At 41.4% G+C, this 18,841-nt stretch overlaps 1 protein-coding gene across 4 annotated transcripts in view; it reads right to left on the bottom strand.

Moving 5' to 3' along the window:
* Nucleotides 1–18,841, bottom strand: part of TEDC1 (tubulin epsilon and delta complex 1) — a 73,751-nt gene that overhangs the window by 34,523 nt on the left and 20,387 nt on the right. For 3 of the 4 annotated variants that reach the window (XM_055815353.1, XM_055815356.1, XM_055815355.1), the window contains exons 4-5: nucleotides 18,107–18,277; nucleotides 11,705–11,803 (exon numbers count right to left, since the gene is read on the bottom strand). In XM_055815353.1, the coding sequence (XP_055671328.1) occupies nucleotides 11,705–11,803; nucleotides 18,107–18,277 (270 nt within the window). The remainder of the gene's footprint in view (nucleotides 1–11,704; nucleotides 11,804–18,106; nucleotides 18,278–18,841) is intronic. The other variant, XM_055815354.1, reaches the window with a different exon arrangement.

Raw genomic sequence — 18,841 nt, 5'->3', positions numbered from 1 at the left:
TGAAGAGAGCCTGCTCCATGCTCCAGCTCTGACCACTTCAATGGCCTTACTGGACTTGCTCCTGTATGCCATTGTCCTTGTGGTGGGGAGCCCACACCAGGCACCTAGCACTCGGTCCCACGAGCGCTGGGCAGAGGGACAGGATCCCTCCCTTTGCCCCACCAGCTTTACTCCTGCTAACACAGCCCAGGATGCAGTCAGCCTTTGCTGCCTGGGCACACTGCTGGCTCCTGGGCAACCTGTTGCCCACCTGGACCCCCAAGGTATTGGGTTCAGGGCAGGTTTTGGTTTTGTTTGTTAGGATTTTTTGCAAAGCTGCTTATTAAGCAGTCAGCTCCCAGCCTGTTCCATCCCAAGGGGTTATTCCATCCCAGATGCAGGCCTTTGCACCAGCCTTTACTGAGCTTCCTGAGGCTTCTCTTGGCTCATTTCTGCAGCCTCAGTCCCCCTGAACAGCAGCACTACCCTCCACTGTTATGCCCAATGTGGTACTGTCCACGCACTTGCTGGTGGTGTGCTCCACCCCATCATTTAAGCCATGAATAAGACTTTAAGCAGTACTGCCCCAAAAGCTGATCCCAGAGAGCTACAACAACAACCAGGCACCAATTCCAGTTCAGTGGCCCAAAACATTTTCCTCTGGCACTGCCACCCACTTACCCAGCCCACCTCTAACCAACTTGGCTACAAGGATATTCCTTTAGTGATACAAATGCAGGCACATTCTCTGACCCTGCGTGCCTTTCTCAAAGCTCTTTAATTACACATTTCTGGCTCCTTCTGGGATGGGATACTCCACACTACTTTGAAAGGGAATGACCAGCAGGATCAGAGGGGACTGCGGGGGTGGAAAGTGCCTGACCCAGAGCAGGCAGAACTAAACCAGCCAGTAACAGCAGCCATCAGATGAGCAGAAAACAGCTTGACACTGCAGTTCCAGGGAAGGAGAAACAGAGGAGACTGTTTTATCATATTCATTGATATTTAAAGCAGTTTAGCTCCTGCAGAAGCTTCTTTCTGTCTACAGCATGAGGAAGAGTCACTCCATGCATTTCTACCCTCTCCAGTCTTCCTAAATTAACTCCCGCACAGGTACCCACATTCATCCCTTCTCCTGCCATCGACCCCAAACTTCCCCCCTGACCTCCAGCTGCTTCTTGGCTCTGGATAGTCCTTGTCAATCTTCCAGATAGGATCTGGAAGATCTGCTGCTTCCAAAAGGGGGTAAAACCTCCAGCAGCAGCACAGTAGGCATGACTAGGGAAGTTAGGAGAGGAGTTCCTCACCCAAGGCAACTGGTCCACTGTCTGCCCCAACAGGAGATCACACAAAGCATCCAAAGGCAAGTAATTATTTTTTTTTCCTCCAAAGACATCCTTTCTAAAATTGACTCAAATCTGCCTTAGAAATACTAATATACATTATCTTGCACAATTTGATTGCTCTTGCTTCTACAGTGCACAGCTGGCTGGAGCCTTTCACTTTCTCCGTAAAGATAAGGAACTCTGCTACAAGTAGAGACAGTCTAAAAGTAGCTTTGAAGCCATCTGACCTCTGTAATACTTCCTGATTTTACACTGGTAACAAGGGTTGCATCTGCTCTGCCTCATTTTTGCAAATGAGTACCTGATCCAATGTTTCCAACAGGTTTTAATAACTACTATAGCAAACCATGTTTTACATGATAAATGTCAGCAAATGAAGTGAAAACCAATCGCCTAAGGTATTTCAGAAGGAAAACGACATGGCAGCCTACCTCTCCTTTTGTAGAGCAAATCATTAAAAAAAAAGCAGGAATCAAATCTTTTGTTCCTGCCACACAGCACAGGGTGGGCAGCACATGCTGTCACTGACAGTTTCTTTGTTTTCTTAGTGCTTATTCTTTCCTTGCAATGAAATGTGAAAAGGAAAAATGATATCTGAATCACAGGGTTTTTTTATCTCATTTTTAAATTCTTTGCTCAGTAACCACTCTCCTACTCTACAGGAAAAGCATAGCAACCACCAAATCACCACCAAATCAAATTGTACAAAGACAGTACAATTACTGGACCAGTAGTGGGTAACGAGGGGTTCCCATGTACACAGCCAGAAGAAACAAAATCAACAGCTTTTTCCAATTTCAGTAACCTTAAAACCAACAGAGCCTTCTCCCAGAAAAACAACAAGTGGGAAGTATTCTGCATGTTAAAGGTGATCTAGGCAGTCCTGCTAAGAGGACCAAAACACTTTAACGTATCATGCTGAACATCCTCACATACAAGGAAAATGTGGGTTTCCCAGTACAGCTCATCATCCCTGCAGGCTCTGAAACTCTACCCACCCCAGTACAGCAGATTTCACTGCGCACAGCACTGCAGCAGGCACTCTGCTCCTGACACTACACCACCAAAAGACCAAAGTAGAGATTTCTACAGAGAAAGAATGAATCTTTTAAGCAACATAACCCATGGGGATTTAAGGCCAGTTCTTGCTCCGCTGTTCTGCTTACTGATACCTGGGCACCAAGGGGAAAGCAGGAGTCTCGGACAGGGTCAGGAAACCAGCTCAGACCAGCCAAATATCACTGACATGCTCTTGACCCTGCTCATCATACAGCAACACCAAGACTGTATTTTGTTTGAGCCTGCAGACAACCTTCATATTAAATCCTTTTAGCCTCCACTCTTTCTTATTTGAACGACCACCATCAAAAATAGATTACTCAGGATCATTCAGCTCCCTCGAGCTTTGTGTGAGCCTCCAGGCCTCCTGCATTTAGGTGCTGGAGCTCCATATATAATTCAGTATGTTATCAGATCTGTTCTCTTCTGCAATATTAATGTCAGCTCCCATGTTAGTTCTCACCAATCTGACTACCATGCATGTAAAATGTCTTAAGTAACTGGCTGGAACAATAACACAAAACATTAAGTAATTTAACAGGGGCTGGGGGGGGAAGCATTTGACTGTCAGTGTTATTCAGAGCTCATAGCAGTAAGTATGTTTTACACTTCTAATGCACAATCCAGCAAGATAAGTGCTAAGGTTGGAAACTGAAGTATTTGACGTTTAAAAGTGACTGAATTCAAGCTGCCTAAACAACACTAATTTGACCATCCCAAGTGTATAAACTAGAATTATGTGACCAAAATATTTCCCTTCATAATCTGCCTCACCAAGTACACAGAATGACTGTGCTCAGTCCAGAAGCTATTCCTTTTCCTTTTAAATTGCATATTATTCTGTCTGTTCTTCAGAGGGAAGCCATGGACTTATTTGCCATACATCATTCAAATCTCATTTTGAAGACAGAATTTTTATCTTCCACATAAACAAGTTATCTTTCCTAATGACCCATGTGAGATGAGATGATAGTATTATTGTCATTTTACAAATGGGAAATGAAAGCAAAGAGATTAAAGTAAAATGTTTCCATTTCTTTTGGATGCCTTACCTGAATCTTCTGAGACTGGATTTTTCAGATCATGGATACCCAGTGCAACGCAACAACTTGCAGAGATGCTTGAGGTAGTTTTCACCGAGTTAGTTCCTGAGCCAACATAGCCATGGCACACCGCCTCAGCTCATCAGCTCTAGCAGAAGAAACTAGGCAGATGGCCTAGGCTGCATTAACACGCACCACTCTACTGACTAGGATCCAGCCTAATACTTCAGCAGAGCAGTCAGTGTGCTGCAAGGACCTACTACACCATCTGGGGTTATAGCTAGCATTACTAGGTGATGCTGTCTGCACTGCTGAAACTCTTGAGGGGCTCCAAGCAGAGGTCCCACCAAGTTCAGTAGCAGCTAGGAACACTCATCATGTCCAGAAATCAGATCTCTGAGCATCAAATTTGACACATAAAAAATGTGATCAGCAGTCCACCATGCAGTCTAGTTTAAGTAACTTGCCACAGTGAACGTGAGAACCCAAAGGCACAGAAGTATTGCAGCTCTCCAGGACAAAGCTCTGCTGCCTCAGCACTTAGGGCTTCCTTCCTCTTCCAATGATTCTCCCACTCTTACTACTACTTCTTCACCTTCATGAATCACTTTCTTCACCACAGCTCTGACTCAAGAAACAAGGCACTCTGCTCTCTGAACAACGCAACAGCTCTGGGATAAAATATCCTAATAAACATACATTACACCACAACATCACACTCCAATTTAGACTTAATATCTTTGATGTTGCAGGAGGAATATTACCTTTCTAAAAAGATACACAATGGATATCTCTGATGTACATCTGCAAGATCATAACTTCTAGAGATACTAGACACGCTTCAGACTCTTGGGTCAATAAACTAAATAGCAGCAACAGTAGGTTGTCCACTCAGACCATCACTGGAGGGGTATGACATTTGCCTGCAAGTAGAGAATTTCTCAGAGCAAGGAGCAAAATAGTGATTTGAGTCCTTAGACAGACTCATCTTCCCTGTTCAGAGCTCCACCCTAACTCTCCTCCCCAGTCCTGCCTCCCATATTCAGCCCTTCCTGCCACAGCCATTCTTCGGTGCCTCAGTCTCTTTTCACCCAGACAGTCTGAATTTTCACACCAGAGACACCTTGCCTCCCCAATGTCCTCATGCAGGCCTCCTGTCCAGGGGTTTCTTCCAGCTCCTGCCTTCACTGAACAACAGCCAGAGCAAAGAGGCTCTTCACTGTCCATCCTATGCCCTTCCTCTGCCTGTCCAGAACCCTACTTCTGCTCCCAGCCTAACACAGTCAGTCCATGTTCCCTGTGTTCTTCAACGAATAATGTTAGAATGGCTTAGTAAAAGGAAATTAAACCTGGGAAGAGAGGAAAACCTGAATACTTTAAAAGGGCAAAGCATTTGCAATTTTCATTCAAAGTGCTGTGGCAAGCATAATTATGCAAATTCAAAAAACTTGTCATAATTGACCTTTTCAAAACATGTGTGTCCACGAACATACAATTCATTGTTGAACCCTGAAATTTATTAAAGGTCAGTAGTTCTAGAACTTCTTCTCATTTCATCATTAAAGAACTTCAGATGCACCCAGTAGCAACCAATGAAAACCAAACTTGCTTAAAAACAGGTAAAAATTTTGATGCATTGGGTTAGAAAAATCTGTACCTTTAAAAAGTTCTGTAAAAGGAAAAGAAAAATACAGAATCGATCAGTTTACTTGCTGTTCTGAAAATTCAGCAATGCCAGAATCCAAGGACTCTGGTCATCTGATGCCCTGTGAGCAGATTTAGTAAATGGTCAGGAGTCACTACTGACTCAAACTGAGTATATTCTGGCAGTGTGAAGTCTCAAATCTCATTGTGTTTAGATCCTTTGGAGCTGGCCACTTCTTCTGCCCCATTGCTCCAAAAACTGTGTCACAGACCTCTGTATTACTTTAGGGAAGATCGTTCTTCAACTCTCCAATCTCCTTCACAGCAACACAGTCTTCTTTTCACCTTGAAAATTGGTTCATGCTACAATCCTTCAGTGAAGAGATCACACAAAGCCTGGCATAACACCTAGTAAAATGAAAATTTCTGTGGAGTCAAGACTGGCCAAGGAGGGATTTCAGATGGAACATGCACAGGAAAAAATACCCAACCAAACCCCCACACACTTTCACCAATATTCACAAGCTCTGAGGCAATTACTCTTGAACTTTATGATGTATCATTTCTTATGCAAGGTCCACTTGAGAAATTTTTTTCCTTTCAAGAAACTGAAACACGATGACAAATAGGCAAAGCTGTCCTTAATAAGAACAGTAGTTACAACATGAAATACTGATCCTGTTCCATCACAGAAATGACAGAACTATGGCTTTTACCAAGGGAATGAAGTAACAAATGTATAAAAATTGAGGGCCAGCTCAAACAGAATTAGTTGTCAGAACATCACAGAAGATAATGAATCTATGACAACTTATACCATTGAAGGCAGCTTGTCCTTGAAGCTCAAGGTCATTTTTTTAGAAAAGAACAGATCTTTTTTCTGGTATTTGCATGCAGCACAAGCCTTCGCTTCCTGAATTAATCTTCTACACAGCAGCATCACAGACTATAGCATAAATGAGATTTTTTTTCCATTGGTATCTACACTGAGAAATGTGTTGGTTCAACTGCTTCTTGCACAGCAGATGGAAGGACATCAGAAAATATCAGATGGTCCCCTAGCAGGCTCTTTGAAACTCAAATAAGGTTACATACCCTTCACCCCACCATACAAGACCATAACAGGGTTGATTACAGAAATACAAAATACTAGCACAGGTCTGTGTCAAATCAGTAACGTGACACAGTGTCGGGCTTAGCAGCAGGGTTTTAACTGTTTATTTTCATTTAGCATCTGCCTGCAGCATCTGTCACCCCCGGGAACGTTCCATGAAGTCCCAAACAACCAGCACAAGGGCACCAAATATAGCCTGGCAACAGCTGGAATTATCCGGCCATAGTTAAACCACTTTCATCCAAGACAGTCAGCAACTTCGGCTCCATTTCTGGAGATAATATAATACCATAGGAATTATTCAGTAACCAGCTGAATAACTTGTATTAAGACTTCATTTTTGTTTGACGTATGTTCCAGGAAGCGGTGCTGTCACTTGGACTGAAATGGACCAAAAAAACTCTTCACATTTTTGGTGTTTGTGCACTGAACATACTGGTTGATATTACCATTTTAGCATGCCTACGCAGATAAAATACTTGCAGATCAGGAGGGCTTTACACAAGTGCGCAAGCCCACATGAGCATGCACATGACGCAAAGTGAAGACTGAAATTTCATGCAAAGTAACTAGTAAATGCACATTTAACATATTTGAAAATTCAAATCCTATCAGTTCCTAATGCTTCCAATCTGAATATACTTGTTCTGAAAAGAACAGAAGCTTTTTAGTGCTTTGCATGAATTCAAACCACGGGCTATTACTCATAGAGAATAAACCTGTTGTGTCACCCATCTGTAACGGCCATCTGGGACAGATGTTTTAAATGGAAACTCATGAGATATAGGGTCCACAATCAACTTATCTTACAACTTGATCATTTACCCCTTGAATGTCCCAGTAAGAAGTTATGGAGTCCTGACTGACTGAAGGAAGCAATACACAGACTGTACACTGGCTCTTCCCTCCCTGATAAATGAACAGTCCAGAAAGCGGATCAATGCTATGCCCATACCATCCTATCCCATCCCACACAATCCCTGCTGCTTGGAGAGCTAAAGCTCACCTGAAGATTTTATGGACATGGAATTGATCATACATTATGTACGCTAGGTCAGACAGACTATTTGTTTGCTTCTATTTGCTTGCTGTCAAGGACCTCAGTTCCTTAAGCCCCTTTAAAATGTGTTAATGATCAACAAGTATAAATATTTTTCACAAAATTCCGAAACAATGTTATTAGCTATTCACATCCAAATTCCACAGATTTTTTTCCACATCCATCTGGCAGACAGCTGCATTATTTATTTGCTGTAACACTCAGTAAATTGATCTACTGGCATTTAAAGGTGTCATCTTTACTCATTACAATTTCAATGATCTCTCCAGCACTGCCAGCCACCATTATACCAATGACCCGAGTTCTGACTACAACTTTTAATCTCTGCTAATCACAAAACCTGCAAGACTGAATTACACATATGAAGTAGTATATGAAGACGCAGAAGAAACCAAATGACTAGGCTGTTTTGCTTCAAAAGTTCATTGATCTCTATATGGTAACAATTTGATGAGAAAGATAATTTAGTGACTTTTAAGTGCAACATACATTTTTTTCAAGCTCAAGGTAAAACATTAGAACCAATGACGCTGCAATGTAGAATTAAGGTAAATGGATTTCACAGACAAGCATGGGATTATATTCTATTATACTCACAATAATGAAAAACTACCTAGTTGGTCATATGTCAAAACCACTGCCCTCACAGTCAAAGGAGGAATGTGACCACATCTTCAGAGACAGACCGTACTGCTCTGGAAAGTCTGGGGCAGGCGCTGCTTACCCTCAGCCACATCTTCTGCACATTCTCTCCAATACACCTCAAAACTATTCTAGCCAGAGTGCCAGATTCCAGAACTCCATCTCTGCCCTGAAGTATTTCAGACTGGCAAGTAACAGCAGCCCGCCAGACCAATTGACTAGGGGAACCATTTAAAAATGAGCAGCCCCGAAAACAGCTTGGAAAACGTACCACAACGCAAGACATTCAAGACACTCTAGACTATGTTCTAGCACACTGATACATGCAAGAGGTTTTCAAGAAAAGACACAATGAACATCCAAACTCCCGAGCAATGCACAGGCTGTTGCACACTGTCGCGCTGTAATCATCCCCAATTTACAGGCTCTAGCACGGCCTTGCAGTCAAATGGCAACACCTGACTGACATGTTTCTGCTGAGAAAATGACCATCAGTGTATTTCTCATGCAACACACTGCAAGCCAGGGAGTACTCAAAAACACATGACAGCATCTTGGGAAAGAAAGGACATACATGTAGATGTCAAGAGCTAACACGAGCATGCACATGTACTTCAACTGGAAACTGAACACCAGCTGAAATGTCACCACCTATTCACTGACACCCTGGGCGGCACAGGAACTAAACACGATGGTGACCTGCAGCTCACAGCCACACACATTATATATAACCACAGCCAAGCCAACCACAGGAAAAGTTGGAATTTTGATCATGCCTCACTAGAGAAAAATATAATTAAAACTATTACGCTTGGAAAACTTCCAGCTCTATGAATCTGACAAAGACGTTTATGATGATAAAAGAATAATAATGTCCAGTAAAATCCCTGTATATAAAAGCAATAAAAGATTTTTATAGTCAGAAAATCAAGGGAAGAACATTTTAAAGAAGTTAACGTGCAACTTCTAGAGAAAAGGAGTAGCATAACTTTTCCATTTCATAAACTGAAGTTTAACTTCACAGCTATCTGTATCCTATCACACTTCTCCCATCAGACTAAACATCTCGTTTTATTACGGATCACAGCAACTTATCTTGTTGGATATTTTTTGATGAAAATGAACTCTAAGCTTCAATAAAAACAGCCCAAAGTCCTCTCTGTGAGAGCTAATTTTTGACACTTCAATCCACTTCACATTTCTATCCTTTGAAGGGTGCCTAACATGAGAAGGAATTCCTAAAACCATCCAATAACAGGGGTGCATTACAGTAAAACATACTGACAAGCTTGCTCTTTCTATTGATCCATGTAGCAGGTTGTTATCTGAGGGAACATTAACAGAAATGTCACATTACTTAAAGAGAAAAAAATTATTTCACAGTTTTTGGAAAAAACATTTGGCAGAGTGCTGCCATCTGCACCAATATTTGAAAACCAAGCTATTCAAATATGCATAATTTACTTAATCTTATCAAGATATTTGAAAATTAGATGCTTTTTATTACATTTTCCAAAGAAGCATCACTTTGCATATTGAGTATTATATCCATCTGGAAAACTGACACTTGAAACAGCCTTGCCTTTTCAAGTCCATACCACCTTGTTGTATAAGGCTTTTCATACACACTGAGTGTATGACTTCTGGAAGCTGCTTTTGGGAAATAAGGGTAAAGGGAGACAGAAACTACAAAGATTGCTCAAATGATGGCAATAAGAATTTTAAATCTTTCAAAAATATGTATATTGAAGTGTTGTGATGATTTCCTGCAATTTTTCCCTGTTTATTTTAGAATCGGGCACAAGAGAGCAGCTTAGAGGAACCCCTTTTCTTGAACAGGTTTGAGAACTTCAAGAACTTCACAGCTGATTATGCTGCCAAACAATTCCAACTCTGGACCAGTCCAAGCAGTTAAGTGACCTGAGAAAAGAATTTCAAACACACATACACTGCAGTTTGTTTGGGGTTGTACCTGTTAGAGCCCAGAAACCAGAGATGGTGACTGTGGCCACTCATTTATTTGCGGAAAACATCTTCTGCCACCCTGCCTCCGTCCCTCTCAGTGATCACCCTTGAAGAGGTGCCCTTTGTTTCATGTATTTGCTGTTTAAGCCTGGGAAAGGTGGAATGAAGACACCACAGATTTTAACTAAGCCACACAGCTGCCCACTAAACCTTCTAGACGATAGTGCTTTTACCTAACCACAATGTTCAAAATACAAAAAGATTCTTTCCATTTTATCTTGAGCCTCCACTGAAAAGCACACACCTGAAGCAGACATCCAGCAAAGGGAGCAGCATGCAAGAAACAAAACTCCTGGAACGATTCATTAGCAGCAGACTCAAAACCAAACAGACTTCAAGAGTATTGTTTTGCTTTACTGTAACAGACCAGTGTCATACTCAGGGTAAGGCTTTGGAAAAAGGTGGTTGCAAAGTCCTTCTACACAGCCTAGCAGTTTCTAGTACCAGCCCATCAGACCTTTCTAGACATTTGCTAAGCTCTGGAAGACTCTCAAGTACAGGCTTCAGAGGTCTGTGCTGCTGTGTGCTCTGAGCTGCTGAGCAAACCATAGGAGGGGGACTGTGAAGCAGAAATGGAAAAGAAATCTCAAGCTGACTTAGCCATTTACTCTAGAAAAAACATAATTTCCCAAGAAAACGTTCTAAACAGCTGAACGTGAACCATTCATCCAAGGAATACTCAGTAATGAAAGATTAACATCCACTTTACTTTAGGGAGTTTGAACATAAGACTGTCTCCCACCTTGAAATCTACTTTTCTGAATTTCTTTGTGCATGGTATTTACAATGGCCAGTTCTGTTAAGGCGGCAGCAGAAAGAATATCTTTGAGTAAACAGATTTGGACAGATAGCAGAAATTTGCCAAATACCAATTTGGTTAGGGACGAGCTTAAAACCTCAATTTTGTTTCATTTTCACATAGAACGAACTTTGTTACAAAGTGATAGGTAAAACAAATGTATTATATTGTATTAAAACAAGTGAATTGTACTACTTCAAGTAATAAACTGAAACATTATAATGGGTATTTGAGAGCAGCAGGAATATATACCTAAGGGTAACAGACTACACTAGGAAAAATGATTCTGTCCTAGAAGGTTCTGTCTGAACACACAGAGAAATACTTTTTTACTGTGAGGATGACTGAGCATGGAGCAGGTCACCCAGAGAAGCTGTGGAGTCTCCATCCTTGAAAATATTCAAAAACCATCTGGACATGGGCATGGGCAGCCTGTTCTGGGTAGATCCCTGCCCACTTCAACCATTCTGTGCCTCTAAAATATTTCCAAAACAAAGCCCCTTACTACCATCCAAGAAGGCAGTCAACTCAGGAATACTAGCATCAGGTGTGCTTTGGCTCTCCAGGAGAGATAAACCAGATCTCTCCATGTTCTCACTGGCAGTCCACTCAGGCAAGGTCACAGGCAGATACTCTGCCTGACTGGCCCAGATGCGGTTACTGGTAGTATAAAAGAGCAGTCAGCCAGCTGATCTAGAATGTTTTATTCTGCGAGTCTTTTCCTCAGTGGCAGTTTCCGTTAGGTCTCTTCCGACTCCCTCTCTACCAGTTTTTACACAACTTAGCCTAATACCTTTGGGCCTGTGTTACATCGAACTAGAAGAAACCATTTGGTGAATACAAGTTATAAGAGAGGAAACTGGCAATCCAATATATAAGCCCTTCTGTTTGGAAACCAAGTTTAAAACACGTTACAAGGAGTGCAGTCTTTTGCTGAACAGTGTTTGTGTAAAGCATTATAAGCACATCCAAGAATTACAGGAGAAGCATTACCTGCTTGTAGTTCTCCGGTTGCCTAACAAGATCTGTTTCTGTGACAGAAAGATGTCCAAGGATCTGGTCTGTATGGGAGCCACTGGTGAATAAATGGATCTGGAATAGATTAATTTAAAAGATATTTGTCAGTACAAGGCCCAGATCATTAGCAACATCATTAACTACCATTTAATGGCTGCATGGATTGGAACAGTGATGTGAACCAGTGGTTACAAGCCCATTCCCAATGGACAAGTTCAAACGTAACTACTACCACCAACACAACAATAGACCTTTTCAAAACAGCCTGCAGCAAATTATGATCATGCACCTCAATCATCTCACAAAATGGTCCATCTGGTATTGTTACCAGAAACACATGCAAGAATTGCTACTGCTGCTGCCACAGTAAAATGGAAAGACTTCTCTCTTCATCCTGCCTTGAAGTCTTTTTCCTTACACTACACATGCTCTTGTGCATAGCATGAAAGGAGAAACCATTTACACAGATAGCAAGTGTCTTAACAGAGGTGAAGGATACCCTCAAAATAATTTTTTATTTCTTCCTCTAAAGCAGAAAATACTACCTAGTTACAGTAAGTTTCTCTTTTCGTGCTATATATTGTCGGCTTTTGCTTACTGGGACCTTGTCCCAGCTGCACTAGTGACGGTATCATCAATTATTTGACGAAAAAGCTTCCCAAGTTAGTCAAGGGAACAATAAAAAGCAATTCCTCCTATTCAGAGCTGATCCCTTTGTTACTGTAATAACTGCAGCTGCCAAACAAGATAGCAGTGCACATTTGTCAGACAATCACTCATATTTCATTAATATTTCTGCCAGAAGACAGAGAGTGTTTCCTGCTTTTCTTCCTTTATTCTAATATGAACTTTATCATACACTTGGGTATTGACAACTATTTTAAAGTTGACAGGCACTGGGTAATTATCAACCCGTCCCTGAAACTTCAGAATATTTTAGCGTTCCTTTCCCAAAACTCATTTCTGGTGACAACCATCTGTCACATGTGCAGAGCTATGTGAGTTTAAAAATAAAAGAGCACCTCCCGACACAATGTTCTTCCTTTCTACTTGCCACTCCTCTCCCTGCTGCACTCTTGCGTAACTCTGTCTGCCAAATCTTTGGGCCTCCAGCACAAGGACTGAATTTCAGCCCTTCTTCAAAAGTATGTGGCAGCAGCATCACTGGCTAAAGCCCAAAACAAATACTCTAAAGCTGTAACAACAGAGCAATAAAATGTTCCCCTGAGACCAGACTAGATGAACACTGGAATAATCCAGTATTTGTATTTTTACAATCTGTTAGTGATAACCACAACATACTGAAGATGAAGCTAGACTTAGAGAGAGAAACAGTATCAAGGTAAAAGAAGCAGGTGAGAGGGTGAGACAGAGCGGGTGTATATGCTTCACCGCACTGGAACGGTCTGAGGTGGAGGCAGGTCTGATTAACCTTACACTAACCTTTGCATGAGAGTACAAGCACAGCCCCCCACCGAGCGCCCCTTCTGGGGAGTTTCCCATACCAATTCCTAAATGCCCTTGAGCTTAGACACCCCGCAGAGAGATCAGCTTGTTTAATTCACCTAAGAGAAGATGAAAAGGGGGCTTTGTTCATACATCACACACACACTTGCACAGAGAGGAGAAACCACTGCATTACAAAATGCACTATTGAGATCTAATGGCAAGTGCACTTTAGGAAAACCCAAAGATTTTCAAACCAAATATCTCAAGATATAATTAACCAATGCAGTAATTTACAGAATAAGATGGTAGATTCTTCACACCAAGATACAGATGCGCCTAACAATTATGGTTAATTCACCCAAATTACTGACAACAAGGTAATTGCTCTGCACCAGCCTCTGCCCACTGTTACTCAGAGATCAAGACTTTGTCCCTTTACTCTTTTACTTTAGCATCAGATATATAGATACAACCCATCCAATCCATTGTAACACATTTTATTTTATATAGTTTACCTTCAGAGGCACAAGAAACCACTTTGTTCATAGGAGGTATTTCCCAGTGCTGCTCTGCATTCTTACTGACAGAACACGACTCTTGCTCTTACAGTTTCCAAGCATATTACAAACATTATTGTCATTTTACCATGATCTGATAATGCCAATTATGTTAAACTCCTTTACCTTCAAGAGCTTCATTTAATACCATTTCATTCCTACAAATCTATACACATAGTCCACAATCAGATGTTCACCTGCATAACAAAGTTTACCTTTGAACCTGATCTAAATCCCCCATTTCAGGTACAATTTCTGTCCTAGACTTAGAGTGGATGGAGGATAAGTGAATATACCCACAGGAAATCCATTGGTTTTGCTTACTTTTTCTTTCCACTTGCTGACTGTGGCACAGTGCATTTAACAGACCCAAAAGACAATGCCAGTTTTAAACTATTCAGGGGTCTCTACCTGTTTTTCTGAAACTATGCAAGGCTTCTCATTCAGACTTTTTAAGGCAAAGCAGTAATTCAAAGCCTAACTATAAACAGCTGCTCTCCCCTATGAATTCACGAGGGATCAAAAACCAGGCAGACAGATATTCCTCTGGCACTTGACAAAAAGAGGAAGAAATAGAACACAAAGAACCAAGAGGCATGCCTTAACACAGTACTTTATACTTCATGCTTCCATATATTTGAAGGTATATCAGGTAAATATGTACCACTGAGAATTTTGAGAGAATTACGATGGTATTACTATATCAGACTTTCAAAGCAGGCCAACCTGTCCACATTGAGAAGCCACTATAATGTTATTCAACAGCTCATAGCCTCAGGCTGCAAAATTCCTTAGCAACAGAGAGGTTAAGATTTCCCTGAGGAAGTAGTCTTCCTACAGCAGGTCATGTGTGACTGTAAGCTTCAACGTGCCTTCTGGGAGCTGAAGTCACTGAAAAGCAGCTCATCAGAAGAGCTAGCAAAGAGGAACAGCCAGTCAGACCACCTAACAAGCAATTCCCAACACATGACTGGCTGTAGCTCCAGGGAGGCTTCCTTCTTTAGCAACCTGCAATGGTTACTGCAGAACTTCATACCATCAACCTTAGGTGGCTGCGGGCAGGACAGAGTAGTTGAAAGCCCCAGCAATCAGTTTCAGTTATCATTTATGTACTTTAGAGAAAGAACAGCCATTTCTTTTTGCCTGTTTCCCCCTCATATCTCCCTCCTACTGCTCCCTTACCCTTTCTTCAGGCAGTACAGTACTATTTCATTAAGACACGAGTCACCACTTCCAAACTGAAAGTACATGTCCCTGATCACCCAAGCGATTCAGAATTGTTTCACAAAATCACAGAAACGGAAAAGACCTTTGGAGGTGTTCAGTCCTACCTCCTGCTCTGACAAGGCCTACTGCCAACATCAGTTTGTGGCTTCGTGTGTGTGAGCCTTGGAAGCCTCCAAGGGTGAAGACCATTCAGCATCTCTGGTGACCAACTCCACCACTGTCCATCATCGCAAAGCAGCTTCTTTAATATGCTTGAACCTGCCAAGCTATAATCAGTGGCCCTTTCCCCTTGTCTTCTGGTACTGTTAAGACGACCATGGATACATCTTTGTAACTACCATCCTCATAAACTACCCAAATAGCTGAAGGCAGGTAATTAGATGACCTCCCTCTCCCTCAGCCTCCTCTCCACCAGAGCAAGCGAGCCCAACTCCCTCAACCTCTTCTTGGAGGTCATACCAACTTAGCTAGTCTTTGACTATCTTGGTAGCCTCTATGTACAATTCTTTCTTCCTGTAGCAATATCCATACTGGAAAAAAAAAAACAAAAAACATACAGAGTGGAAAAGCAGTCATCTTCTGAATGAGAACATATTTTCCAAGTGTGATGTGTTTTTCTCAGAAAGCCCCAAATAGAGAATATGGTATTTTAAAGCCTGTGTGAGTCACAGAATGAAATCTGTGGAAGTGTCGCCACTACTTGGCAAAAATTACAGCTCGTGATCACCAGTAAATAAGACTGTTCCACAGTTGAGATACATAACCCGTTAAGTTATTAAACAGAGCAAGCAAAAGCCATAATTATAATTTTGTGGAGAAAGCCCTCCATAAACCTGCCAGGATAATTAAAAAAACACAACACTTATTAGCCTTTTGCATATTGTGTTCGTGGTTTATATGAGAAAAGCAGCACTTCATATAGAGGTCATATTGGGTCAGCTCAGTCTTCTAATAGACTAGTTTCAAAGTTTTAAATTAATGCAGTAGCACAGAAAGTTTCTCTATAAAGAGTCAGGAAATATCAATTATTGTTTATGCAGCTGTTAAATTGTAGAAGCATGTTATATTTTGTGTTACTATAAACGTTAACATTACTGTGGCACTGTAATGAAGTCCCTTCCAAAGTCACTTTTACCTTTCAATTTTCCTGCTTTTAATTCTGACTGAAATATAAATCAGAGCACTGCACTTTATTACAGCTCTGAACAGAACTCCCACAGCTGCACATACATATTTGAGCATGCATAATATCAGTGTGCAAACACACATGGAGGAGCTGGGCTCCAATCTATTCTCTTATGTATACGTCCATGATGGCAGCCCTCTACATACACTGCAGAACTTAGTCTGATCACAAGAATCATCACCAGCACTGCTTACACTTTCAATTTAGTCCAGTGATGACTGCTGGGAAAGGCAATAACGGCAGCTTTGGGAAACTGGATGAACAGAGAAACATTCTCCCTCCTGCTTATTTTTCCAGATTCCGGAAATTGTGGTCCAGGGAGTCACAGCATAACTAACCTGCCTCATATTGATCTGACTGTAACAGTCCTAATTAGCAAACATTTTTCCTTGGACAACCACAGGGAGGAAAAAGGTCCAAGTTCATTTCAAAGTACAATCTCCGTAGGAGGCCGCCATATCTCCTGTCATCCAGTTTAGCATGCTGCCCAGTCAGCACATCCCTTCATCATTTCCATGCCTGACCTGGACCATTGAGAGTATCTATGTCTGTACTGGAGGCCCCAGGTTCAACCTGCTCTTAATTCTTCCTTGGTCTCATTAACTGTAAGCTGAGGTACTGAAGCTACCTAATGATTTGTTACTGCAAGTACTACATAAATCAGAGCACTGATGATGAGTTACAGAGGTATTTGCCTCACCTACTATAAAAATCAGCATACCTTAAATAGAGGTAGCTTATCAAGGGGAGAAGATGCCAATCATTTCATTTGAGTTTTGTATCACTAAGCCACCTCTCCCAACAGCATCACTGTCTGTAATCTCACTGCAAAAGACAAGGACTGCACCTGCACTTACGGTGAATTGCTATCTTCATTCCCAGATCAGGAAAGCACATTCACAGTGGGCAATGAGAAGAAAAAGGTTATTTTAGATGCTGCACACACAGCACCTGATCTTTCCCTAGGGCTGTCGATCAGACATCTTCCCTAGCAATCAATTCATGTAAAGAACAAAATGTAACCTCATTAGTTTTCAGCATTGCTCTGTCAGACACAGGATTAAAACCAAGAAGGCATCTTCATTCAAAACTCTCTTGTTCCAATTCTGGCAGCTTTCTGACAAATGTTGTTCTTTTGAGGTGAAATTTCTCAGAACTGTTCTTAGCCTCAAAAAGGTTTTCTGTGGAGGTTCTGGGTACAATACCAAGTGGCTCCATATAAGTTACCTGAAGAGATATGGATGGAGAAAGGAGGTCTAGGGGAAAACATTACTGAGTAATTTTTAGGGCTATCTTTAGAATCGTTTTTTTAAATTTGTCTCTGCAGTCACCATCACTGTCAACTTTAGGACTGCAGGCTGTTTCCATCCTAAGCAGACATAGTGCTCCCAGATGCCTGTGGTTTTCAGACAGGTATATAAACATCATTCATAAATGGGAACAGAACTGCAAACTTAGCAATGTAGAGACCACTACTGATTCCCAATTTAAAAGCAGGTCGATTTTGGGTTCTGTTCAGACGTTCCCCAAGGAACTGGGAAACTGCATTTTATTTGCTGCTATTACTTTCAACATCTGTGCTCAATATTTTTAATCTACATTTCCTATTAACTTAATAGTTCTGAATCACTACTTCCTGTCTGTGGGACCAGAACGCTCTGTCTTGCTTCTACCAGGCATTTTCTCAGAGAAATGAAAAGACAGCCTATGGTTGCAGAAGGGACAAATGTGCCAACCTGCAAGAGACTTTCACTCAACAATTATAACCTTACAAACACTGAAGTTACTTCATTTTCTTATGGCTCTGCCCCACTGGGGAAAGATGGGGGTATTTAGAGTAATTCACTCTTATCTACAGAAAATGCAGAACTAGCAAACAAGAATAATTTGCACATTTAGCACTAGCTCAAGGCTTTTAAATAATAAACAATGCCATAGTGAGTTAGAAGAATCATTTACCTTGTGCAAAAGTTTGCATTGCTCTTGGTGCTGAGCATGCAAACTCCGCCACTGGAACTTCAGTCTCCCGTTTAACCACTGTAGGTATCGAACATCTACTCTGTCTTCTGGCCCATATTCAAGTGCTATTTCAGCTGTACCCTTCTGGCTGCTAGGCAGATCATCTTCACACTAAAAGCAGAAGAGAATACCAAAAGGTTTTAAGTTTGCTTCAATATTTTCAAATCATTCAGTAGTGAAGAACATAGAAGGCAAATAGGTCAAAGATTTAAAAAAAAAAAAAAGGAAGCAAGTTCCAGCAGTAGAGAGAAATTGTAACCTTTCAGAACAGAGGACTGGGAACAGCCTAAACAAGTACTGAAGTCTGGAACAAATACCAGCTTCTCAGCTATGATATAGTGAGCTGTCTCCTCTCCTGTCTTTCATTTTCCGTACCCAGGAAGACACAGTGTTCCTGAGACAGCAAAAGCATGTTCTTTACCCAGATGGGGAAAAAAAAAAAAAAAAAAAAAAAAATCACATTTTGACTAGATTCTAGTAAGTCAAAGAACATAAACAGATTTAGCTCCTCCAGTGTCTTCCTGAAAGTGCTGCAGGCTACATTTGGTGACCCTATTTTGTAAATCAATGACTTATATAGGCACAAAATTGCGGGCCTGTGCTTACCCAGCTACTTTCTTTTCTCCATCCAGCATTTCCCTTCTTGCAGGATAGAGAAAAAAAAGCAATCATCCA

The sequence above is a fragment of the Falco peregrinus genome, chromosome 10, assembly GCF_023634155.1.
Source record: "Falco peregrinus isolate bFalPer1 chromosome 10, bFalPer1.pri, whole genome shotgun sequence".
Lineage (NCBI taxonomy): Eukaryota > Metazoa > Chordata > Aves > Falconiformes > Falconidae > Falco > Falco peregrinus.
This window is presented reverse-complemented; position numbering and strand designations above follow the sequence as displayed.